The sequence below is a fragment of the Medicago truncatula genome, chromosome 7 (assembly GCF_003473485.1).
Source record: "Medicago truncatula cultivar Jemalong A17 chromosome 7, MtrunA17r5.0-ANR, whole genome shotgun sequence".
Taxonomy (NCBI): domain Eukaryota; kingdom Viridiplantae; phylum Streptophyta; class Magnoliopsida; order Fabales; family Fabaceae; genus Medicago; species Medicago truncatula.
In genome coordinates this window covers 48,069,562-48,096,305 of record NC_053048.1, presented here as the reverse complement: position 1 = coordinate 48,096,305, position 26,744 = coordinate 48,069,562, and the positions used below count along the sequence as shown (strand labels likewise).

Genomic DNA, 26,744 nt, shown 5'->3' with positions numbered 1-26,744 from the left:
AAAACTGAAAGAAACTTCGACAATTCCAAGTTCTAATAATTTTATCTGAACCAAGGAAAAATGATGTAAGTGGGCAGTACCATGTAGAGGAACTAAAATAGATGTCACGCATCTAGGGCAGCTTAAGAAATTAATTGAGCCATATGTTACACATTTTTGGTGCAGGCAAACAGAATCCCAAAGAAAAGGGTCATCATGATTGGTGCATATCACAATCACAACCAACATGAGCAACACGGTTTCCTCTAAGTGTCGTTTGGTTCTTTGCCATTAGGCATTAGCGACTTAAATTATTGGGTCTCACTATAAAATATATGGGTCTTGTTAACTAGTAATATTTTTATGTCACTTTTTAAGCATCATAAATTAAGTAATTATTCTTTAAAAGTGTTAAAGATTTCAATTCACAATGCACTGATTATACAAATTTTCATAAAAAAGTTATTTAAGGTCTTTAACTAATGCCCCGAAAAAATAATAATAGGGATAAATAAATTTATGCTAAAAAAACATTTATATCATTTAAAGATAAACTAATTCAACAAGTCAACTTATAGTGAACTTTTGCCCTCTCTTATACCAAAAAATACTAATATTTAACTCATACTTACAAAGGCATGAGTTCACAGCTAAAGTTAGGATTAGGTGGATAATTTATAAGTAAGTACTTAAACGTCGAGTTTGGAGACATGACTATGATGACAATGACGAGTACCGGAACCCAACTCATAAATCTTTTCCAAAAAAAGTTTTAAATACTAAGAAATATTGCATTAGCATAAGCAAAATTATTAATTTTAGGTTTAATAAAATAAAAATAATTGAATAACTTGACAAAAAAAACTGAACAGATTTGTCTAGCAAAAAAGAGACTAGTGTAAAAGCTAGTGCGTTTGTTGTGCACAAACAAAGCAGTCCAACACGCTTTGATGTTAGGACAAGCAAAGTACGCCATGAGTTCTGATCACAAAGATGAATGAACACAATTATTTTGACAATTGGCATCTTTAAATTGAAGTCTCAAACGTGAAGAAACACATTTTATTTAACATGTCAACATTTGTTTCTTTAACGCATTACTAGTATCTCTATTTACTTTTCAGGATTTTATGTTCATTTATGAAATAGGTTCATTTGGTGGAAAATAAATACTTTCAAATAAGAAATGATAATCATTTAATAATAATCCTTTAAAAAAATCATTTTATAATAAATAAAGTGTTAAAATATACTATTAAAAGTTAAATATCAATTAATTAGTGAAAGATGAAATTGCACGCATATAGGCGAGAAAAAACAAAAATCACGAAAGAGAGAAAGAGAAATTATGAAAGGTTTAAATATGATTTTATTTCATGAAGTTATAACATTTTTTTTATTTTGGGTCCGTAAGTTATTTTGTTTAATTCAATCTTGTGAATATTAAAGAGAGTGACGCTAGCATTTTATCAAATTTTGTTGAATTATGCAATGAGTGTTAAAAATAAATTGCAATTAAAAAAAATATTGCAATTTTGATAACATTTCTCTAAATATATACTATAAGACAACAATCATAAGCAAGTTCCCCTCAATACAAGCTACTGCTAAATATGGACAATTAGATTTGTCTTCTTCGAGGTTTCCTTTCTATGACTAATTAAAAGTCATAGAAGATGACTAATTTGGTGGTTGTTTACAAGTGTGATCACTAGAACCATGTCTTTCCTAATAGCTGCTATAGGAGTTTGGAGGCTAAGCTACGTATTTTATACGAGGTTGCACTAAGAATAAGCCAAAACAAACAAGCTAAAGGTTGTCATTATGTTCATGTTTGCAGCAACTTGATTTAATATAGTCTTTTTTATAAAAAGCAATTAGATATACGGGTGATTATTTTAGAGTATGATTGAATTTGGTACATACACACAAGAGATAGGTCAGAAATATCATGCTGATATATATGGGGAGGGGACCAAGAAATTGGGGTTCATGAATACACATACACGATTGTTTTTTAAGTCCCCCATACACATTGTTGTAGGTTGGAAAGGTTTCAAGTCCCCAATGAGATAGTGATGCGAACAACTAATATATTTTCAAACCATATTGGTTCCACTTCATAAGATATATACGTTTCAATCTGTAGCAAAACAATTGCAAGGATTAATTCAGATACAAGTTACAATTTTAACTAAAACATGAGTAGTTTTATTACCTAGAGAAGCTGAAGCAAAATCAAAACAGAAGAAGACATTGCGTTTCTTAAGAAAGGTGAAACAAAATAGAAAAGTAAATTGGAAAAAACTAGGATAAACATACAAATGAAAGCCAATGCATAAGGAATAGATCAAAGTTACAAGCAAGAAAGCCAACTCCACTTGGTTTACAAAAAGAAAGCACCACTACTCGTAAAAAAATGAAATTGAACATAAACCAAGATAATTCCAAAACCAAAACTTTCACGGCCAGTTTTGTACACATGATAGGGTGATAGGATATGATATCATATCCTGATTCCATTTGTTGTTTGGTGCATCAATAGAAAAGGATAAATTAAACTTATTTATAATCTTTTTTTTTTTTTGAGCAAAAGCAGAATCAATTCATTTCATTCATAATTAGGCGGTACAAAGTAGGCAATACATGATGAAAAATATGGGGGCTAGGATGAGATAGCGAAGCTCGAGCAATACTATGAGCAACACTATTTGCTTGCCTCCTAACATACGACACTGCAAAGTCGGGTTTATCAAGTAAGAGACTTCTACATTGGGTTACAAGATCTCCAAACTCATTGGTAGGGGAAGAGTTATTGGTGAGTGCATCAGCTAAGATCTTCGAATCAGTTTCAAATAATACAACATGCATCTCATTTGAAATAGCCAATTTAATAGCATCAAGCAAGGCTAGAGATTCTGCCTCCAAAACAGTGGCTGATGAGTGATGAAAGTCTGATTTCCCAAGTAAAAAAGTACCTGTATAGTCGCGAAAACACATACCATACCCCATGATAGAATTATTATTAAATGCAGCTGCATCGACATTGCATTTAATTGTACCTATCGGTGGTTTGATCCAGGAGTGGACAGAATTTGCGTGGTGAATTGGTGCCTTTTCTCGTTGCATACAACTCCATTCGTTGATGACATCCTTTGCTCGAGTGACAATAGAAATTGGAGTAGTATCTGTGGCCTCCCAAAGTTTGGAATTACGACTCTTCCATAAGCTCCAGAGAGTCATAGCAACTAGTACTTGCTGCTGCGGGTGTAACCTGTCAATCAAGTCAAAAAACATAGAAGTGCAGTCATTACTAGAGAGTAGCAGGTCTCGGATGATGTGATTAACTCCAAGCAGTTCCCAGCAGCTGGATGCTTTCGGACAGACGAAGAAAACATGAGTCTGCGTTTCTGCGAATTGGTCGCAAAATATGCACGAGTCATCACATGGAATACCACGGGTAAGAAGATTAGCGCGAGTTGGCAAACAATGTTGAGCAAGGCGCCAAAGAAAAGCTCGAACTCGTGGTGGGATCTGCAAATTCCATATAGAATTCCAACGATAATCATGTTGGATGGGATTGATGGCAGTTATAAGGTCTGAACAAAGACGATATGCTGATTTGACAGTGTAAGATCCGTTTGCAGTAGCCTTCCAGATGCGCTGATCAGTAGCAGTACGAGGGAATAAAGGCATGGAAACGATTGCTTCTGCATCTACGCTATTAAACAGAGATTGCACTATAGGAATATTCCAAGAATTTCCATCTGAATTCAACAAATAACTAACCGTAAGATCCGCGTGGTGCAATAGAGGCGGGGTAGATGGTTTGAGAGTTGGCAAATTGCGGATCCAAGGCATACTCCACACATTAATTAGGGAACCGTCTCCAATTTTCCACCTATGGCCCAAGGTAAGTAAAGATTGAGTACTCCATAGACTCCTCCATGTGTAACTTGGATTATGACCTAGATTGGCATCCAAAAAATCCCTTCGGGGAAAATATTTAGCTTTGAGGATTCTTGAAAATAGGGAGGACGAGTCGGATAAGAGTTTCCAACTTTGCTTACCGAGCATAGAAAGATTAAATGCTTCGAGGTTCCTGAAGCCTAAACCTCCTTGACTTTTGTGGCGAGTGAGCTTGTCCCAACGTAGCCAATTTATTCCACGACGACCGTTCTTTTTAGAGCCCCAATAAAATGAGTTCATCATCTTTTCAATCTCATCACAAAGAGATGTAGGGATAAGAAAGGCTCCCATACAGTAAGACGGAATGGCTTGGGCCACTGACTTGATCAAAATTTCCTTCCCTGCCCTTGAGAGAGACCGAGCGCTCCAAGATTGACAATTCTTCCATATTCGATCTTTTAGATAGGTGAAGATTGCCTTCTTGCTACGACCTACCATAGATGGAAGACCTAGATATTTTCCGCTTCCGATTGCACTAGAAACGCCAAGGCATGTCATGATGGAAGAGATAGAGTCTTGTGGAGTGTTTGCACTGAAGGAAATCGCCGATTTCCTATAGTTTATGGCTTGCCCAGAAGCGAGTTCATAACTAGAAAGAATGTCTTTGAGGCATTGAGCTTCTGAAATTGTCGCCTTGCAAAATAGGAAGCTGTCATCCGCGAAAAGAAGGTGACTAACAGGAGGAGCCTTACGGCAAATGCGGGTTCCATGGATTTTACCTCGAAGCTCGTGATTCTTAATAGTAGCAGACAACCCTTCAGCACAGATAATGTACAAATATGGGGACAGAGGGCAACCTTGTCGTAAACCTCGTGTAGGAGTGATGGGGCCGATGCGGTCTCCGTTAAAGATGACATGGTATTCAACTGTAGAGATGCACATCATCATCCATGTGATCCATTGGGAGCAGAAACCCAATTTGGATAAGATTGCTTGTAAATAAGACCAGCTGACACTGTCAAATGCCTTTGAAATATCGAGTTTCAGAGCTATATCCCCTTCTTTTCCTTTTATCATACCCACCTTTTGTTAATTTTATCCTTAATTAATTTTTGGTGGATTAACAACCTGATAGTAAAACCCTTTCATGCTTATCATTATTTTCTCGGTTTACAACCCGAACTTTCTTACTTCGTTGCTTTTTTATCATATGTTGCACCAAACACATGATAGGATAAGTGTCTATCATATCACTATCTTTATTTAATTCATTATCTTATCATGTCTTTGTCATGTCTTGCACACCGCACAGACCCTCACATTTTTCAAACTTAAACATCAATGAGTCTTAAAAGACATCGAAACCACGTCTTCATTCAAAATTTGAGGGCGTTAAATATATTAATGATCTCTCTTGTATTTCTAATATATTCTCTATTTTAAATCTATGTAAGACTAATCAATGACACACCACCCTTCAATTCTAAAAATGTAAGTCAGTGTTGCTTTGACATAGAAAAGGGACAGTACAGCAATCCCATGCCATGGGAATCCCAAACCCATAGCCGAAGGGGTGGAATGTGTCTGACTTGTGAGAATTAGATGGATGTTGGATATCTTACCGGCTAGTGCCGCTGTTTTCAAAATCTTCATCCCTTCCATCCTCATATCACACTTTCAACATCAACCCAACGGATACTATTTCTTCATTCCCTTTCAGTTTTCCATTTCACGCCTTACCCTACGGATGCTCAAAGGTCATTGACTCTTTGAAATTCCCTCATCAATCCAAGGGCATACCAGTCAATTCACCTTCAAGTGGGTCCACTCAAAATTAAAACGATTATCTCCATTAAACCGGCTATAGTTAGTTACCCAATAAGAAAATTAAATCCACACTCCCCTGACTCTTCACCTATATATATGTTGTTTCCGTTGCTTCATACTTAATTTACATCTCTTTTCATATTCATTCATCAACAACATACACCAACAAATGGGTCAGGTTAGTTTCAATTTCACTTGCTTACTCTCCTTATCCTTGAACAAATTCGATTAATGTAAATTTATATTGTTTTCTCGAATTCAAATGATTTCTTAACGCTCAGTTTTTTTTTAGCAGAAAGATGAGATGAAAAACGACGATATCCCTTCTGTCGTTTTGAAACTGGACTTACATTGCGAAGGATGCGTGAAGAAGATCAAACGCGCGGTTCGCCATTTCGACGGTACTACTTCTATCATTTACTAAGATATTCAGAGTTTTTTCCTTTTCAACGGAATTAAAAAATTGATGATGCAGGTGTGGAAGACGTTAAGGCAGATACGCCAAATAACAAATTAACCGTTATTGGAAAAGTAGATCCTCACAAGGTTCGTGATAAACTGGCGGAGAAAATTAAGAAGAAGGTTGAGCTTGTTTCCTCCCCTCAGCCTAAAAAAGACGACCCCGCTGCAGCCGATAAACCGCAGGAGAAGAAGAATCACGATGAGGAGAAGAAGAAACCGGACGAAGACAAAAAACCTGAGGAGAAAAAACCCGAAGAAAAATCCTCAAAACAGGTTAGAAATTTCATTATCTTCTTCGATACCGTTAGCCGTGACGAAATGGAAACAAATTTCATCGCAATTCATTCAGAATTGACTTTTTCCGTGTTGATTAAGTTAAAGAGACTTGTTCCTCCACGCTTTTTTCTCACTAACCGTTTTAAATTATTTTTTTCCAGTCGGTTCAAAACACGGTCGTTTTGAAGATTAGATTGCATTGCGATGGTTGTATTCAAAAAATTGAAAAGATTATCCTCAAAATCAAAGGTTAGTTAGCTAGTCATCATAGCACTTTGGTCTTTAGTTTTAATTAATTAAGATTCTTTCCATATGAAATGAGCTCATATCCACCTGTATATATCATCAAATCATGCTATGATTAGTGTATTGTTAATTATTAATCAGCTGGTATTCTTTATTAGTTGTTAAGTTAATATTTTTCTCATTCAACTGAATTTGTTGAATTCTTATTCTTCAACTCCTTTAACTACTCAACCCATGTTGTAGGAGTCGAATCAGTGACAAGTGATGAAGGGAAGGATTTGGTGACGGTAAAAGGAACGATAGATGCAAAGGAAATTGTACCATATCTGGCGGAGAAGCTGAAGCGGAATGTGGATGTGGTTCAACCAAAGAAAGAGGATGGTAAGAATAAAGAGAAAGATCAAAGTGGTGGTGAGAAGAAAGAGGGAGAAAAAGCAAAGGAAGTCGGAACTAAGGTAGAGGTTAATAAAATGGAGCATCATGGTTATGGATATGGGCATCAAACTCCTATGTATTGGTATGACGGATATGAACCGGGTCAAAATAGTGGTGGTAGTAGTAGTAGTAACTACGCGATGCAGGTTCAGCCAGGGTATTCGAATCAACAAGTGCACAATTATAATTATGTGAATCAAGAAGGGTATAATTACAATTATGCGAACCAACACCAACAAGGGTATGATTATAATTATGTGAATCATCAAGGCCAAGGTGGGCATATGGTGGAACCTCAATATCAATATCAGCAACCTCAGTTTTACTTGCATCCAAATCAACCTCCTCCACAAATGTTTAGTGATGAAAATCCGAATGCTTGTTCCATGATGTGAGCATTTTACCATTGAGGAAAACATATTTTTGTTTTTGGAGTATACAATACACGTGCAAGTTGTAAATAACATTAACAAGTATAAGTATTAGTTTAGGATAAGATTTTTATATAATAAATTAGGTTAGAAAAGTATATAGTTGAACTGTGCCATTGGCGCATGGTTAGTGACGTACGGCCTGCTAGATGAGAATCCAGTTTTGGGGAAAAAGACAAAGATGGAGTAGCTGTTGTTTTTGTTTGTTTGCGTGCTTCTAGTTTATGCCGTATTAGTATTATAAAATTCAATATATAAATAAATCATTTTTGGAGCTACATTCGGATCGTCTGCTATTTCTAGCAAGCTTGCAACAAATTAGTCATCTATTTTATTACAAAAATAAACCAATTAGTCATCTATTCTATCAAAGTTATTGTGCTTTTTTCTCTTTCTTGACGGAAAAGTTATTGTTTTTAACTACATAGCATTGCCGTCGTTAATATGTTTTGGTATTTTTTCACCAGCAATTTTACGGTTGCAATTCTAGAGTATACCAGTAAGCTGACAAAAGGGACCAACAACTCAAAATACTAGTCAATTAACGGTAGAGTCTCATAGATTGAACTTTGAGACTTAAGATATTGCCGTTCTCTTTAAAACGCATGGTATTGTCACCATTTTTAATTGTTATACCGAACATACATTATAACTATCCCGAGACGACTTTCACTCATTAATCAATATTCGGTGGTGAATCTTAGTTGAGCTTATATCATCATAGGTAGTTATTTCTATAGTTCAACTCTTAACATGAGCATTCGGTTGTTATAACTAAGTCCACAAAGAGAACCCAACTCAGGTACCACATTAACAAAATCAATCATAAGATTACATATTTATGATTGTGTTTCGTAACCGTATGAGAGTTTAATGACTTAAGCACCACATTAACAAACCACTTTATTGTAGACCGATACTTGAAAATTATTTGATATACTCTAATAATTCATAGTTTTTTTTTTGGTACAAATAATAATTCATAATTATCTTTGCCTCAAAACGGATTCATGTTTGTTTTCTCTTATTTTGTCCAATTATTATTCATTAAATCAGAGAGGGCCATAAATTTTTACGTTCAAAGAATGTCATGGATCGTCTTTGATTTTGAATACAGGGCGGGCAAAGCAGAACAAACCAAATAGTGTAAAACAGGTCGAGAATGTGTTGTGAACATGCAAGAGTTTTCTTTTTTGTTTTGAGAGTGAACATGCAAGAGTTGCTCCTACACAATCATCTAAGATTTTAAATATGATTAACTATAAATTTTTTTGGTGTTAACCTCCGGTTTCTAGATGAAGGAGATTCTACTAATCTAAAACGGTTCCCACCAGTAGAAATTTATTAATCACTTGAGTCGAATAACTTGTTTATCATTAACTATAAATTTTAGTATTCAAACCTACTCTTATAATATATAAATGTGTGTGTAAAAGATAGTCGGATTTTATATAATTAATATTTATTAGAGAAATGTTATTTGAACAACCAAAATTAGACAACCGTACACATCATTTATAATTATTAATTTAATTTGAGGAAAAAGAAAAAACTAGAAAAAAGAATGCTAACAAGTGTCTTTAGAATATTGTTTAAGCATTCAAAAGTAACTTTTTCATTATAAATTGTGTAGTTGTGATTTTTATATGTGTTTCACTTGTATTTTCAAGATAAAACTCCTTATTATAGGTTCCTTAAACAATGTCATTAGAACACTTAAATGATTGTCAAAATAACATTAATTGATTTATCAAAAATGCTAAAGAGTCTCCTTAGGAAATTAGTTAAGATAATTAAAATAGAAAAAATGTATTGGAAAATGGTGAAAAGTTGTTAATTTAACTTTTTAAAAATCAAAAAATTGTTGATTTCAATAACAACCTATTATTTTTTGTTTCCTTAACAAGTGTCATGCCTTTAGGACACTTGTTAGTACACCCTTTATTTATTAAGAGAATTGATATTTGAACAACTATATTAAAATAATTTTTGTAACAACTCTATCTCACTCGTATTTTCATTATACTTTTATTTTCTCTTTTTTTTCTCACTCTTGTTATTGTCCTATAAGAAGAGAGTCACTAAAAATTCTTTAAAATTAATTGTTAAAATATCATACCCATTTATTAAACATACTTTGTATTCAACTACCTAATTTATTGTGGAATTCAAATGTCCAAATTGTGTCAAAATCATAAAGTAAATAATGATATCGCAAACTTGACACCTCCAAAGGAGCAGGCAGAGGTGCATTTTCTGGATCTTTGGGGTAGGAAAATGACACATTCTCTCCTGCAAAGTAGTGGTCTGCATGAAAGATCAATGAAGCTACGTGTAACCACAAAAGAGCTTCTTCTCAAACCCACCACACACACATACACAGTTAGTAAACTTTCAACATTTTGAACTGGACATGAAAATAAAACGACAATGACAACATTCCAATTCCACCGACGGCTTTTTGATTAGCTGAGTCATGCTAATAAGCAACCAATTATGTGTTTATGTTCCTCGTCAGCTCCCATGTCTTGGTTCCCAAATGCTTGCGTGGAGTGGGGCTATAAATCCATGCCCATTCAACTAAACCCACTTATTTTTAATTTTATAACAATATTTACCATTTCTTTTTTGGATCCCATTAAAACCAAAATACCTTCTGGAGGGTGTCTCAGAAAGTTTAGTGTCAGCACCTTTAATCATTAACCTAATTAATTAGGTGAAATATAGATTATATATATTTTTTATATAAATCGAGTGTTTAAGTTGTATAGATTAATTCTACGAGTCAGAGAAAATTACAATCAACAACGTAGTTCTTTCTCAAAAGATTTGACACCAACAAACTTTAATTAAGTTGAAATACAAATCATCTCAACTAGATGCAGAAATATGAATATATTCGATATCCCAGCTCTGCCATTTTTGGGATTCACCGCGTCTATTTGAGAGCATTTTTAGTGAAGACATTTTAGAGATTGCTTTAGACACATGGCAGAGTGGGATGCAGAAACTTGTGCAGAGTATTTTAGATAATGCACCGTTCAATAGCAATCAAAAATAAATAAAAAATAAAAAATAGTATATTGGACAAAATAAAAACTATCAAAGTTTTGGTTCCTATCAACAATAGATTGGTTCAAGTGGTAAAGGATTTAGACTCCTTTAAAAATATATCAAATGCATTTAAAGGTCATTTAAGTTTTTCGTTTTTTTTCAAAGTCTTCCTTTAAGTTTCAAAAGCCCCAAACAAATTCTTTAAGTTTCAAAAGTTCCAAATAAGTCCTTTTAGTTTTTGAATCGTTTCAAACAAGTCCTTTTATAGGATGATGATGATGATTTAGATGATAGCAACAAAGAGCATTATTCACCATTTGTCATGCCTAAAAAGATGACTAATTTTAAGCGGGTGTTAGGAGCCAGATTTAGTACCAAAGATGAGTTCAAGGAAGCAATTACCAACTATATATGCTATTTACAATAGGACTTGTTTGAAACGATTCAAAAACTAAAGGACTTGTTTGGGACTTTTGAAACTTAAAGTACAACTTTGGAAAAAATGAAAAACTTAAAAGGACCTTTAGATACATTTGACCTTAAAAATATGGTCAGCAGTTCAATTTTTAACTCTTGCATATGAAAATAAAATCCGATTAAAATGAGGAAAACTTATTTTATGTATCTCACATGTTTTTTTTTTTTTTTTGTCAAGTAGCCTAGTGGCTAGAAATTCACTTTTAAAGTGAATAAGTGAAGTGTCCGGGATTCGAACCCCGACCCCTGCATATAATAATGCATTGTCCCTGCCAACTGAGCTATGCTCACGGGGACCACGTGTTCTTCTAATCACTACTATGTGGCGATGGAACGTACCAATGGTATAGGAAGAAAAAAACGTGTTCCTTAAATGTTGCTTAATTTCTTACTATTAAACTGAAATATGTTTGAGTTCTTTATTTTCTCTTCATTGGAGATGTTGCTTTAATTAATTGAACTCCCTTCTTTTTATTGCAAACATCACTTGTATTATAATGTGCCAACATATTATTCGAGTGAGGTAAATCAAAATTATTCGACAAAGATAAATTATTGTTGATCAACTGTAGATATTTTATAAATAGAACATGATAAATAAGTTATATATAGATTTGAAACTAAAACCTTATTATATACTACTCAAATGAACAAACCTTTGATCAATAAACCAATGTAATTAGTGGCTTCATTTTATTACATTTCAATAACATAAATAATTGGCTACATTTTCAAATTTTGTGCAAACGTACGTACTACTGCTAAAATATCATCAAACAAATAATTTTGGTGTTAACCATCTAATTCTAAGGGAAAAAGAGGTTGTGGTAATTTGGAGTTCGGTCGAAAGATAAATATAATCTTATTAAAAATTGTTTCAATAATTAATGAATTGAACTCGAATTCTCTCGAACAATTCTTTTTTTAGTGGAGATCATTAACTATTCAGACAAATACAGTGCTACATTTGTTGTTATTATAATAATAATAATAATAATATATTATTATTATTATTATTATTATTGTTATTTAAATAGCTCTTTCATGGTGAAATTCATATATTTTGGTTGATGGGATGACAATTGACAACCATTTTAAAACACATTAAATAACTCAAATACTAAATCATACGAAAAAACCTTTAAAATGGTAAAAATACTCAATTCAAGAGTTAATTTTTTAGAATAAATTAAGATTAAACTGCATACGATTGTTACCACATATTTTTTCAACGATATTGTATTTTTTTTTTTTTTGGTACAAAACGATATTGTATTTTAATTCCTTGTTTCGTCTTTTAGGTATAGTTTGTTTTTTCTGCGCAGCCATATTAATAAACTACCTTATCATTACCGTTTATTCGTTTAAATGTTTAATATATAAAGTTGTGTGTGTTTTTCTTTAAAATACTTCATCGTTTAAAAAATGAGTGTCATTTTAGTGAATTGCACATATATTAAAAAATGGAATAAAGTAGTCAAATGTCATAGCAATTTTACCAAATTATCCTAATCAACTACTGGTTTGATTTCATTAAAGAAAAAAATATTACTTTGGAAGTAGTGTAACATAGTATCAATTGAAGGGTACAATTGAAAAGAAAAAATTATTATTGCATTGGAAACTAAAAGTGGCATTCATTGTGAAACAATTTTTTTTGGTAAAACGACACTCATTTTAAAACGGAGGGAGCAGTATATAACGGTACGTGTGATAGCTATTTCTTTTTTCTTTTATTTTGATTCAATTGAAAGAAAACGACAAGCAAACTAGTTATCTGTTGTCTCAAAATTCTGGAGAGTCGGGCAACAAGGTGAGAACTAATTGTTGGGGAGAAGAATTCCACATCTTTAAAGTGTCGACATCCATTGCCCCAAACTTAGCTAGCCAATCAACATATTTATTGTCTTCCTTCAAGGTGTGAGTAAACTTAACCTCCAAGAAAGAGATGATAAATTCGTAATGAGAGAAAGAATAGTTACATAAGGATGAAAATCAGTACTATGACCTCCTATAATTCAATCCAGAGCCATCTTAGAGTTAGATTCCAAAATAACCGACCTATGACCAAGGTCTCATGCCAGATGAAAGCATCTTCAAATTGCCAAAAGTTCAGCAAACAAGTTTGACGCTCTCCCACAAGAACATGAGAAACTATGAATCCAAATACCATTAACATATCTCAAGAGACCACTAAAACCTGCATTACTTAGGTTTCCAAAAGAAGAACCATATACATTAACTTTGATATAACCATATGTAGGAGGATACCATCGAACTTGACGAAAATCAGAACGATAAGAAAAACAAGCAAGTGCATGAACCATCAAAGAATGATATAAGAAAATAGTGATAAGTCTATAATTTCCATTTAGAAGTATTTAATCTCAAAACCAAAGTTTACCTAAAAAAAAACTCTAAAAAGAGTTTCATTGTCCCGAAAAATATAATTTATTATCATAGACTAAGGTTTTTTTTTTTTTTTTTTTTAATATTTCAGCACTTTGAAATTTGATTTTGTTTTACAGATTTAAGAAGTGTTTTATTGCCACTATAATTAAGCAATTTACCTACCACAACAGTTATCACAAGTAGAGCCGTCAAAATTGTCATGGTGATTGCCCCATAATTTTTCGTAAGCTAGGCCGTAAAAATGCAAATGTAAAGGGGTTGGTTAGTTCAAATGATCCGAGTTAAAGGTTAAAGGAGTTGGAGGTTTTGGATTTAAACCCACACAAAGGAGAAAACTATTAATCTAACAACTAAATGTCCAGTTACAAATATTGATCGTTAAAAAGTTGCAAGCTCAAAGACAATTCGATATTTTTTGCGCATACCCAAATAGCCTATATAAAACTGGAAATTTCTTTTCCAACCCACCAGCTTCTCACGTGCCCTCCAAAAAAATTATTCTACCCCCTTTTGGAATATATATAATACAAATAAAAGAAACATTGTTCAGATTATATAATCTGAAACATGTCTATATGTAAACAACGATCATAACCTCCGACCATTTCAGTCAGCAGTTGCGATTTTTGCTCTAAAAACCACCAAAAAACAAAGTGAAAAATGACAAAACCTATAAAATAAAATATTCAAAAATACCACTAAAAATTATAAAAATCAAATAAAGCTAATGCAAAAAAATGGATTTTTTTAAGAATGGGTCTAAATGATGTAAGTTTGAATTTTGAAAGGCAGTATCCCGTAAGAAGCTTCTCCTACGAAAGTTTTGATCCTTGATTTTTTTCATCATTTCTGAGCAAGTTTCGAAGGAAACCGACACAATCGCCCAAAAAATTAATATTTTATTTTGTTCTACTAGAAATGTATACTTCCAAGACCTAAAACACAGTCGTAACCAGTTAGAATGGTTAATATCATTCTTAAACTTGTTATCTCTATCATAATATATGTTCAGTGTTTATGCTGATACATCTCGAATTATATAATTTGAACATGTTTTTTGGCAAAAGAGGATATATAAAAGATGTTCGGATTTTATAATCCAAACATGTTCTATACATGCTTTGAAGTAGCGTGTATAATCTGAAATCATATGTTTTTTGGATTTTAGAATCCAAATTTGTTAAAAAAAAACATTTTCCACCAAAAATGTAGGATAAAACCTCATTTTAGATTATATAATTCAAAGGTCCTATTGCATTTTTAGAACTATGGAGGGTGCACGAGAAGTGAGTATGGTTGGAAAAGAGGTTTCGAAATAAGACTTCGATTGGATTGGGCTAGCCTATTGAACTTTGAGATAGCCCACTATCAACATCTCTGTGATTTTTTGAAGAAAAAATAACAGTATTAACAGATACAATTATCATCTAATTTAAGACAAGATACATTAACCTTAAACTTTGAAAATTGTAAAGTTAATAAATTGTAAATTATTGATCTGGGTTCAATTGAAGGCATAAAATTAGGATTAATGTATATTATGCGATGTTCCTTAAAATAAATCCATTTTCAATTCAGTAGGTGTATTCCTTCAAAAAAAATTATTTTACTAAAAGTATTATTTATCTAAACATAACCCAAATTAATACTATTATTTTGCTTTGAAATGTGAAAATTTAATTGTAAGTACATCGATATGAAATGGGTAATTTAGTAATAGTTATACTCAATATATACACATTAACAAATATCCCATAATAATATTATCTTTTTAGGTTAATTGTTCAAATTCATCATGTTACATATGCTATGTCTAAAAAATGAATGTGTAAAAATGAAAACACATTATATAACCCTATAATGTGAGATTGCTCCTATTTTTAACCGTGTAGTATACATGAAATCTATAAAGATGTCTTAGAGGTTGAATCTTTTCATGATTTTTTGGAGAGATGTTTATGTCGTTAAAATATGTTTTTCCACAAAAAATTAAAAGTTTCAGACAAAGAAAATATTAATTATGAATTTTTGCTCTCAAAAAATCATGAAATCTCCAAAATGTCATGATGAAGATTATTATGATGTTATAACCCTATGAATAAAATTCATATTTTCTTACAAGAAATGACTAATTTATGAAAAACTGGTGGAAACCAAGTGTTTTTTTTGTTTGATTTGTTTCATATATTTTGCAGAAAATATTTATTATTTTTAAGGAGTACTCCATCCGTTTTAAAATACATGTTCAATTTTTACAATGTGTACTATTCATTTGACTTACTTTGACCATATAACTAATGTATAAATACAAATATTAGCATGTAAGATGTTGTTTGATTTGTCTCGACAAATATTCTCAAAATATTAAATTTTTATAATTTTTTACTTTAGATAATTAAAGATATTAACAGTCAAAATTGTACATTATCATGTGTGAAGTGGTTAACTTGAACATGTATTTTAAAACAGAGAGAATATGTTTAAATATACACGAGTTTTTTTATTGGTTGCATACATACGATATACACAATCATTAATTACATGTTTAGAGGACTGATCTTAGTTAACTTACCACTCAAATTACACGTTTTGATATGTGGGCACCAAATGGCTATTATTAAGCTTTCCCATCAAGGAAAATAACTTTCCTTTCTCAAATTAAACGGCACCTCAAATACATAACAAGGAGATCCAGGGCTATAGAAATTGTCGCAGGCTCGCAGCAACCATATACGTGTTAAGACTTGAAAATCAAGAGGAAAGATGAGTCACTGGCTAGTAGCTACTGAGATCACATTTATAACTCCACCATGATTGTGACATCTAGAGATATGTCAGCTTCTTCTAGATCATTTCATTTAATAATGAGCCTTTTTCCTTTTGAATTCATGGTGACATCCCAAGAATTCATGGTCATATGATTTTAATTGCATGGATGGGCATGCATCATGGATCATGTGTGCCCCCACTGCATATCATTGCATATATTGTCACAAAATTGAAATGTATGTTAGTTAACTTACTAAATTATGAAAGCGAAAAATTGGTTACGTTAAACAAATAAATTCTATGTAACTCTTGTATTGACAACTTTTGTTATTCACATTATTGAAACCTTAGTTTCTTTCTTCCTTCACTCTTCTCTCTTTCTATATGAATCTCCATTGTTAACATAGTAGTAAATAAAATGATTCAATTTTTGTACAGTCCACAACATGTAATACACTAATACTCTTCCAATTTTAGGAAATATCTTGACCTAATGCACATTGTTACGTCACAAACCTCAAAATAGGTTTTCATTCTTAATTTAGTATACTTTTAAAAAGGGTTAAGGATGTCATATACTAACATACATAACCTATATAGACGTTCAACATATTTTCTCAATAAAGATTATGTTAACGGTAGAACATGGATAAGGCAAAACATACACATAATGAAACACAGTCGTAACACAGCATGAATTTCAGTCACATGGATATGACAAGATCATAAATTCGTATCAAAGTTCTTGAATTATCAACACATCACATATTCCACGAAATATGCAATGCAATGATTTGATTACTTTTATTCAATACTTCTCATGACAAGTTCACAATTACGCAAAATCACACTTTCTCAAGTTCCCAATCACCCTTTCACTCACATGCTCGTGTTAAATCATATCATAATTTCCCCATTCATCTATCATATTGTTCATAACATAGTTAAATAAGTTTTTTTCCCTAAAATTATATCAAAATTTGTTTTTACTCCTCGTAAATAAAAGTGACATGTTTACGTCATCATATAATTTTTAAGTATGAACTTTAACCCTTATTAAATTTTAATTTTAATTATGTTTAAACTTTTATATTTATTATTAAGATTTTGCAAGTATGTTTAGAACCTTAATTATAAACATTTCTTTCACAAAAATTTAGAATTTTTTTAAATGAAATTAGTTAAATATTCAAGATAAAAAGTAATGAAAATACATATGGATCTAGAAATCATACTTTACCAATAACTTTTTTTTTTATAATGTTTTAAACATGTTTAAAAAAATCATTCAAAAATTAAAAAAATTTAAATATAATTAAACAAATTTAAATTTAACGGCTAGAACTCTTGGAAAAAAAATAGAGACTAAAACATGTTTAATTCATATACGAGACTGATGCAAATGATGAAATATACTACTCATGCAATTGATGACACTCATTAAGGAGCATGTTTATCATTAACAAATAAATTACTCAACATATATCACAACAAGGTAAGTCAATTATTCAACATATATCATCATATTTATCATTATTCATTACTTAATGAGAAGTATTGAATGAAAGTAAGGAAATCATTATATAGAGTTTTAAGGAGCAACCTAAGATGACGATAAAATTTAGGGACTCAACCATGTCTAAAAGGAAATATTTGTTGATGATGATGTGTGATTTTTTTTAGGTGGTCGTGGTTTGAACTCCGAACCTTGCATATTTTATGTATTGTTCAAATCAATTGAGCTAAGCTCACGTGGACGATGATGGTGTGATTGTTAGCCTGTAATTTCGACAGGTTTAATTAATGCAGTTAATATTTGTTGACTTTTTGACATTTCAGGAATCAAAGTTTTATCTTTAACATGGGGATTTCGACAGAGTTTGGACTTAGCGTGTGAAAGAGTCTAAAATCTTTGAAGTTCGACAAGACGCGAGTCAGAGCGTAAAGCTGGTTGAAAGCCAAGCGGTTACCGTGGAAGAGGAAAGAATTTGCATTCAAATAGGTAGCGTTTTCCTTAGTAAAGACGTGGAGGACAAACAGTTTTCGATGGAAGAAGTGATGATCGTGGTAGTTAGTCTTTTTTCAGTTATTTTACTATGTATAAATAGTAGTTTTCCAGATGGAAAACGGGTCACAAATCATTTATAAAAATAAAAATTAAGCACTCGAAGTATCAACGTCTATAGAAAAGAGTCATACAAAATGTATGTAATCTGATTTGTCGAACCACCTTCATTTTAATGCCAGGCAATTTGCTTTTTCTTTAAGTTTCTGCGTTTTAAACTTTTAGTTTTTACTTGCATTTACTGCATTTTCTTTTGTTTTACCTTTTTATGTCGATAGACACCATACAAATTCGTCATGTTCATAAAGCAGCCTATGAATTTGATGAACGTTCACTCACTTTCTAGAAAAACTTTGCACAACATATCCTAGAATTTCTAATTTGATCGTGCTTGTAATAATCAAAACCAACCCTTTTTGTTTACCAAAAATACTGGTAAACAGTGATGATATATTTGTTGATGGTGAAAAAAATAATCTGTTTAGTCACGTATATGATCAAAGTAATGTCTAAAAGGTAAATTGTAGCCACTATAGACCACTTAAAATAATATGAATGTTAACGATAATTATCTTATGCGCATGAGATTGTTGCTTTCGTTTAAGTAAGTACATGTTGGGAGCTTTTGTTTTTTGAAAGAACATGTTGGGAGCTTGTGCGTGGAGGAAACAATTCTAATAATTACGAAGACACAATGTTTTTAGTTTTCTTTAGAACACCAAAAATCTAAAAGTCGACTATTTCTCTCAATACTATTTTTCCTGCCTTCTTTCCATTCCTTTGAATTGCTTGTTTCTCCCAATGTGTTAGTAGTATTTCTTATGAATTCTTTCATTTATTTTGTTTCAATTATTTTGTCATAATTCTATTGGTAGGGTAGTGATGAAAATGTCAAGGACAAGATAAGGTAAGTAAGAAGTTAAGTTTTCTTGCGTTTTGCACATTTGACCTGCGGTGTAATCCAATAGTATCCCTTGTTTTTATTTTTAATGTAATTCAATAATCAATTACCCATAGAGTTAAGAAAGAAAGTTGAAGCTGAAAGTTGTAAGAAGTGGAGAGAGCAAAGATGCTAGTGGTGTTAATTATAGGCTCTCCCTTTGCAATAATTCTCACAATTATTATCTTCATCTTTCTCTTACGCTTTATCCTCCTTCTCCTATTTCTCCTTCTCCTCTTCTTTCTATGTGCTAACCTAGTTTACCTCCTCTTTGATATCGTCTCCAAATCATAATTACTATTATAGTCTCTTCCTTCAAAACGGTACGTTCCATCTTTCTTATTTAATTTTTATAATTATATTGATCGATTTGTCCTTTTATCTTTAACCTTCATGTTTCTAAGAAAAGGATATTGGTGATCCAAATTTTAGTCGGAAGGTAAATTGATTAAAGATTGTTTCATTCTCTTTAAAAATAAAAATTGTTTCATTAAAAATTTAAATTTTTGTTCTCCTGAATAATTTATCGTTGTTATTGATTTATTCCGAAATTTTTTAAATTTCACTTATATTATTAGTTTCCTTTTCAATTTTATGGGTTTGGCATGTGCAACAGATGGGGTCGCACCTTGGCCAAATTTTGTGTTTTATTATGAACCTATGTATAGAAAAACAAAAGTTGTTGTTAGTTCCCTTAAATTTGTGTCTCTACTCTTTTGTCCTCCAAATGTAAGTCACGTTTTTCCATTTTTAAACCCTGCCCAGTTTGTTGTGGATCATAAACCGTAGCCCAAGCCTATTCTAAATAAAATTTTGTGATTGTAATTGTGGTGATAAGTGGCCATGTAAAACATGATTGTAATTTGTGATTATAATTGGCCATGTAAAACTGTCCCAGCTAGTAACGATTGCAAACCTTGCTTAGAAACTCAAATATTTCTATGGTACAAACCTTGCTTAGTAACGATTGCAAACCATGTAAAACAATGTTGTGGATCTTGAGGAAATTAATTAGTTGAATAGAAACTCAAATATTAAATTATTTTGGTCTTTTATTTTTGCAGGGGTTAATCAATCTCTGGAGTACTGGAATGGTGAGATACGATGGAGAGTACAGTGCCTCCTTGAAATTGCGGGTAATGAAGAAAATTTAGGAGTGACTTTTACATTCCAAATATATTCACATGTAAATTTTGTGGTGAATGGTGATAACTTTACATCTAGTACCCTTCAAAATAAAACAATGTTCACATCTAATCTAGTACGAATAGTGTATAACTCTTCTTTAGCTTATTGAAGTAATAATCTGATGTTGAAAATTGACATTATCTAATATCTATATCTCGTAATTACCAGTAATCGGTTGTTGTTTATGGATAGTGGATATTGGGTTTCATTTCAAGTTTAGTGTCAAAAGATGTATATGGTAAGAGTTTGATTTTATAATGATACGATTTAAATTTTATTCAGAATAGTCGTAAATTGATGTTGTTCTTTTTTTTCACACCATTTTGTTTTCGTCGAGTATCAATGATGTCGACTGTTTTGATCAAAAAATATGATAAAAAAAAACCTACCAATTTGTTCTGTTAACATGTAGCCTAACTTTTTTTTAGTTAAGTAAACTTTTAAAAATAATTATTCCTTTTTATTTAAAAAGAGTATGATCTGACCATAGTTTCACGTAAGATGAATCATAAACACATATCATTCGGTATAACATATTATCACCAGGTGATGAAGGCGAATTTTAAATAATTAACAATATTTTTAACACATAGGATGATTTTGTACATATGTATGACACTTTTGCGACTTCCTATTATGGAATATATATATTTTTTGTTCCTATAATTATTCAAACATTTTGTTTTTTCCCCCCTTATATTTTTTTTTCCAATCCTCAAAACATTTTCCCTTCATATTTTTTGTCCCTATTTTTTGTTTTGTTTGGGTACAATGGTTCATGCTTTTAAGTAAGGTTATTTGTACCCTTCAAATTTTTGCATGAATATTTAGAATATTATAAGAATTTCTCCCAAATAAAAATATAACTTTTTAATAAAAAATTAAATAAACATGAATTTTTAATCTCTAAAAATATAAGAAATACATATTTAATTCATCCTATGTTAAAATATTTAAATTTTTGCAAGAGAGATTTCTATAATGTATTAAACATGACTGCAAAAAAATATAATTGAAATTTTTAATGATACACATGAGTTGACTTAAAAGTAGGGACAACAAATGATGATGAAAAACTTTTAAGGGATTAAAAATAGAAAAACTAAAATGAAAAATTAAAATATTTATAAAAATAAAAAACATATTCAATCCTTCTATTGATCATTGCAATGTCTAGATAAAATTTTACTTTTAAACTTGAAAAAGTTAATATAGATTTATATGCTAATGTGGTTTGATACTTCATCTAAAATGTCTTTGTTAGTACGTCCTTATCATCATAATCATGATATGCTCTTTGAGTTGCTTGCTACATCCTAAATCCACTATTGTCAAGGCATTAGCTTGTTGGCAGTATAGTCGAGAGAATATTCTTGGCCAATGAAGGAAAATAATAATAATAATAATAATAATAATAATAATACACATGGCTTCATAGAAGTCACGACATTTTTCACTCTCCTTTCTCATATGAGTTAGAGTTAACGTATTTTCCTGAGCTTATCTCTCAATTGCTAAAAAGATTGTAATATACATTTCCATGATTACTTTGTATATGCTAAATTTTATGTTCTTTTAACTGTACAGAAAATTATGTCGTTTCACTAATTTTCTTATTAATAGTTATTTATTGGAACTTTATTACTTTCTTGTCAAAAAAAAAAATTGGAATTTTATTTCATTTTGAATGGTTAACATTGTATTTAAAAACAATTAATTAAACATACACCTAACACAATTGATAGAAACCTGGGAAGGAAACGATTTGATACTCGTCAATAATTGAAGTAAAGTCAAGTGGTTGAGCAGAGACATTCAAATGAGTTTGAGAGGAAGAGGTCCACAATTTAAATTGTTGTTGCTAATAATATTTATAGAAGTATCAAGTATACTATTTCAACAATCTTTTTACGACAACTTTTTTTTTGTTGAAAGAATTTACGACAACTTTTAAAACAACTAAAGATATATAAGATAATTTGTAATAATGACACAAAAATAAAAGCACGAAAAAAATAATTAAAAAAGCTTATATAACTTTACATAAAAAGGTAATTTTTTTAACTTAGCTGGTAACAAAATGGCGATTGTGGCATATATGATCAGTTTAGGTTGGGGGAGGATGGTGGGGCTTGGAAATAGAGACGGCGTTTATTGGCATGGGAGGAAGAAAAATTGAAGGATTGTTGCATGTTACTATATCCTATGTTTTGCAGGCTAATGTTAGTGACAGATGGATCTGGCGACTTCATGAATCTTCAAAATATAATGTTTCTAGTGCTTATAACTACTTGCTTTCAATGGACTAACATATCATCGTTGATCATTCAAATATCTTTTGGCATAAGGAGGTTCAATTAAAAATCAATGTTTTTGCTTGGGGTTTGTTACGTAATCGTTTACTAACTACAAATAACTTAATTAAGCGAAGGATGCTTCAACCAAATGCTACGTTTTGTGAGGGAAATTGTGCCAAGGAGGAGGATACCAACCATCTCTTTTTGCTTGCGACTCTTTTTGGAAAAGTTTATTTTGGTATCTATAATTGGTTAGGTTTAACTACGGTTCATCCGGCTCAAGTTTTCTATCATTTACTTCAATTTGGCTCGATTTGCGGCTTCTCAAAGAAAGTTTGCTATGTTCTTCATTTAATTTGGCTTACTTGCGTTTGGACTATTTGACATGAAAGAAATTCAAGAGTTTTAAAATAGGCTTAATACATGCTTTGATCCCTTAACTTATTTTCGGATTTCATTTTGGTCCCCTAACTATAAAGTATCTCAATTTGGTCCTTTATGTCTTTTGCCGTTACATCTTTTGGTCCTATCCGTTACATTTTAACTGTTTGATCTATTTTTCAAATAGAAATCGTTGGATCATGTAGGTGTATTGTAGCCTACGGTGAATGATTAACACTTGATTTTTTTGAAGTCAAAAATATATAAAAAAATATTCCAAATTTTTTATAAAATCATTTTCAAAATTAAAAAAATTGAAAATTTTTAATTTTTTTACGAAATTTTTAAAAATGGTCAGTTTTTTTTTTCGAAAAAAAAAGGTTTTTAAAATTTTTTTCTAGAAAATATTTTAATTTTTAAAAATCTGGAAAAATATATAAAAAAATCAGATTTTAAAATTAGAAAAAAAATATTCCAGAATTTTTATAAAATCTTTTCCATGATTTAAAAATTCGAAAAAAAATTATTTTTTTACGAAATTTCAAAAAAAGGTCAGATTTTTTTTTCAAAAAAAAAATACTTTTTAAAATTTTTTTCTACAAAATTCTGGAAAATATTTTAATTTTGAAAAATAAATAAAAAATTCAGATTTTTATAAAATATGAAGAAAAAAAAAATATTCCTGAATTTTATAAAATTATTTTTAAAATTTGATTTTTTTTTTTACGAAATAAAAAAAAAAGGTCAGATTTTTTTAAATTTTTTTTTTCTACAAAATTCTAAAAAATATATAAATAGATGAAGATTGATGGTGATTTTAAATTTATATTTTTAGGAAAATCAAGAAAAATAGAAATGATTATATGTTGTGAGCCTATTGTATACTTGTGTACTTTTCAAATCTAGCCCTTGATCACCAATCTTAAATGACATGTGGACAATGGTTAACTATTTTTGAAAACAAATTAACGGAGAGGACCAAAAGAGGTAACGACAGAAGACATAAGGGACCAAATTGAGACACTTTATAGTTAGGGGACCAAAATGAAATCTGAAAATAAGTTAAGGGACCAAAGCATGTATTAAGCCTTTAAAATAAAAGGGAGAATCTCTTCAACATCTTCATGAGAAAATAAAGCTACAATCTTACTTATGGCTAAAGGCAAATCATCCAAATTTTGCTTTTAACTATCACACGTGGTGGCTTAACCCTTTTTGTGTTTGTGTGTAAATATCTAGTCTTGTTTTGTGTATCTTTTAGAGAACTTGCTTTTTGACTCTTTTTTATTTTGTGCACTATTGAATCTTTGATGTAACTCTTGATTTTTCCTCTCGATCTTTTCTAGCACTTCTTGTACTGAATCGACTTGAAAGTTCAATTAATATATTTCATTTTAGCTTCTTAAAAAAAATTATAAAACTGTTAATCTCTCTTTTTATTTACAATTTCTCTTAAATTGTATGAAATTGTTTAATACTACAATTATTGTGCTATAGAGAGTAACATACTAACAACTAACATTATACCAATAAAAAAAAAAAAAACACTACCTAATCTCTGTCTTGTTGTAATAGACCGTTACTAAATAAACACTATCTAATTATTATAAGCTCTATTGCTTTCAAAATCTGGCTAAGTAATTATTTCACTCATTTAAATTACATGTATTGCAATTTATATAAGGCCCATATTTAACCAAAAGAAAATTGAAATGGCCAGAGTAGTACTTTCTGTCTACTTCTCCATGTAGATATACGTTTTCCCTCTTACATTTAGTGAGCATGAATAATGATTCATGCAAGTACATTGCTAACTTCGTCCCCAAAATGGGAGAAACAGTGACACTTACCATTAATGAAAACTCACATGCAATTGTCCCCAAATGTTTTATGCTTATCCACCGAATCTATACTATTAATCATAATATGATCATATACAAGACACTATATATATTCTTGTTTTTGATGAAACTTGTTGAAAGTTAATTTTTATTTTTCTTTGTTCATTCATTCATTCTTCTTAACATGGGAAAATCAAGTAGTAGTTGTAAGGGATTTTGGAAAGGAGGGTTTGGAATAATGATGAGGAAAATGGTGGAGAAAAGAATATTGTGGTCAGAAAAAGGTGTGAAGCAAGGTCATTTTGTGGTGATTGCAACACAAGGGTGGAAAACAGAAAGATTTTGTATTGAATTGGAATATTTAGATCATCCTGAATTTGTGAAATTGTTAAAGCAAGCTGAAGAAGAGTTTGGATTCTCTCAAGTTGGAGCACTTGCAATTCCTTGTGAACCAGATGAGTTGAAGAGAATCATTAGAAGGAAAAAACAGCACATAAACAACAAGGGTATTACTATTACATGTTAGGTAAAATATTAGAAAAATAAAGTTGTCATTTCTTTAATATTTTTTTGTGTGTATACCTTCTAATGTTTTGGAGGCCTATACACATTTTTAGTGCTTTTTTTATTTCATTTTTAATAATTAGTGAACTAGCTAGCTAGAGGACATGCAATAAGATTGTGATTTTGTTGTGTATTTGTGCCCCTGTAATGTAAGTAAAATAACTTTAACTTGCAGGTGCAAGAGGGCTAGATTAATTAGCATGCATTTCCTTCTCTTGTAAGTTTAGCTTGTAAAAATGGTTATTATTAGTGAATAATGAGCACCTTTGCTTTTAGTATTATATAATAATTAATAATAATAACTTATGGAATGATGACTTAAACTAGATCTATGCCTTGAGTCAACTCTAAAATTATGGAATGGAATGATTGATATGGGAGTATATGGGTCCATAATATTAGTAACTGTTACAAAATAGTATAAAAATCAACCTCATTGGAGGGTATGTTTTTGTTTTAGATTTTTTTTAAAATAATTTTTTATGTTCTAGTTACTGTGTGTAGGTTATTATAAAAATAAAAAAAATTGAAAAATAATTTTTATGCTTGAAAATGAAATAACTATTTTGATTAGCTTTCATCTTTAATAAAATAGAGAAAAGTATAATTTATAGTGTCTATGATTTTTGAACCATATAACAAAAATCGTTTTAGACAATCTATAACAAACAAGCCCTAAAAGTGTCAAGTAGAGGAACATGCATAAATAAGATGAAAAGAGTATATATCAAATGACTTATTGTTTTAGGTGAAGATATACTCTCCAAACCAAACCACTCATCTATAATTGCTCTTAGCCAAGCAAAACTATCACATCATATCACTTGGCAACAGCTCAGAAAACTACAAACAACTGTCTCGTTTAAACAATGAATTAAAATGAGATAAAACTAGGGTAAGGGAGAAAGAGTAGTGTGTGTAGAAACTTAGCAAAAAAGATATAGAGAAACTTATGGCAACGGTAATTAGGGAGCATAACCCTATTTTTAAAGATGTTTTCAACAACAAATTAGGAGTGATTGAGCACCAATGAGAGCCATGAGAAGAAGTACAATAATTGTCTTCCCTATGGCTATAGATGTTGGAAACTTAAAAACTCATATGACTGCAAACAGTTTCTCCATCTAATAGTAAGACTCCAAACCATCAATTACTTAGAATCACATTCGAGCTATAGAGACTCCACCAATT

The 26,744-nt window shown here is 31.0% G+C and overlaps 2 protein-coding genes across 3 annotated transcripts; both read left to right on the top strand.

Annotated features, from left to right (window-relative positions):
* The first annotated feature begins 5,734 nt into the window (after positions 1 to 5,734).
* Positions 5,735 to 7,843, top strand: LOC25499323 (heavy metal-associated isoprenylated plant protein 6). Of its 2 annotated transcripts, none has more exons than XM_013594548.3 (5): positions 5,735 to 5,893; positions 6,011 to 6,116; positions 6,191 to 6,450; positions 6,615 to 6,702; positions 6,943 to 7,843. In XM_013594548.3, the coding sequence occupies exons 1-5, from the start codon at positions 5,885 to 5,887 to the stop codon at positions 7,527 to 7,529; spliced, it is 1,050 nt and encodes a 349-aa protein (XP_013450002.1). In that variant the 5' UTR covers positions 5,735 to 5,884; the 3' UTR covers positions 7,530 to 7,843. The 2 variants fall into 2 exon arrangements, with proteins under 2 accessions (XP_013450002.1, XP_039684173.1); XM_039828239.1 differs by having other exon boundaries at positions 5,774 to 5,893; positions 6,008 to 6,116.
* A 17,330-nt stretch (positions 7,844 to 25,173) lies between these two features.
* LOC25499322 (auxin-responsive protein SAUR71) lies at positions 25,174 to 25,515 on the top strand. The gene has a single exon (XM_013594547.1). It carries the CDS (start codon positions 25,174 to 25,176, stop codon positions 25,513 to 25,515), a length of 342 nt encoding a protein of 113 aa, XP_013450001.1.
* Positions 25,516 to 26,744: the final 1,229 nt, after the last annotated feature.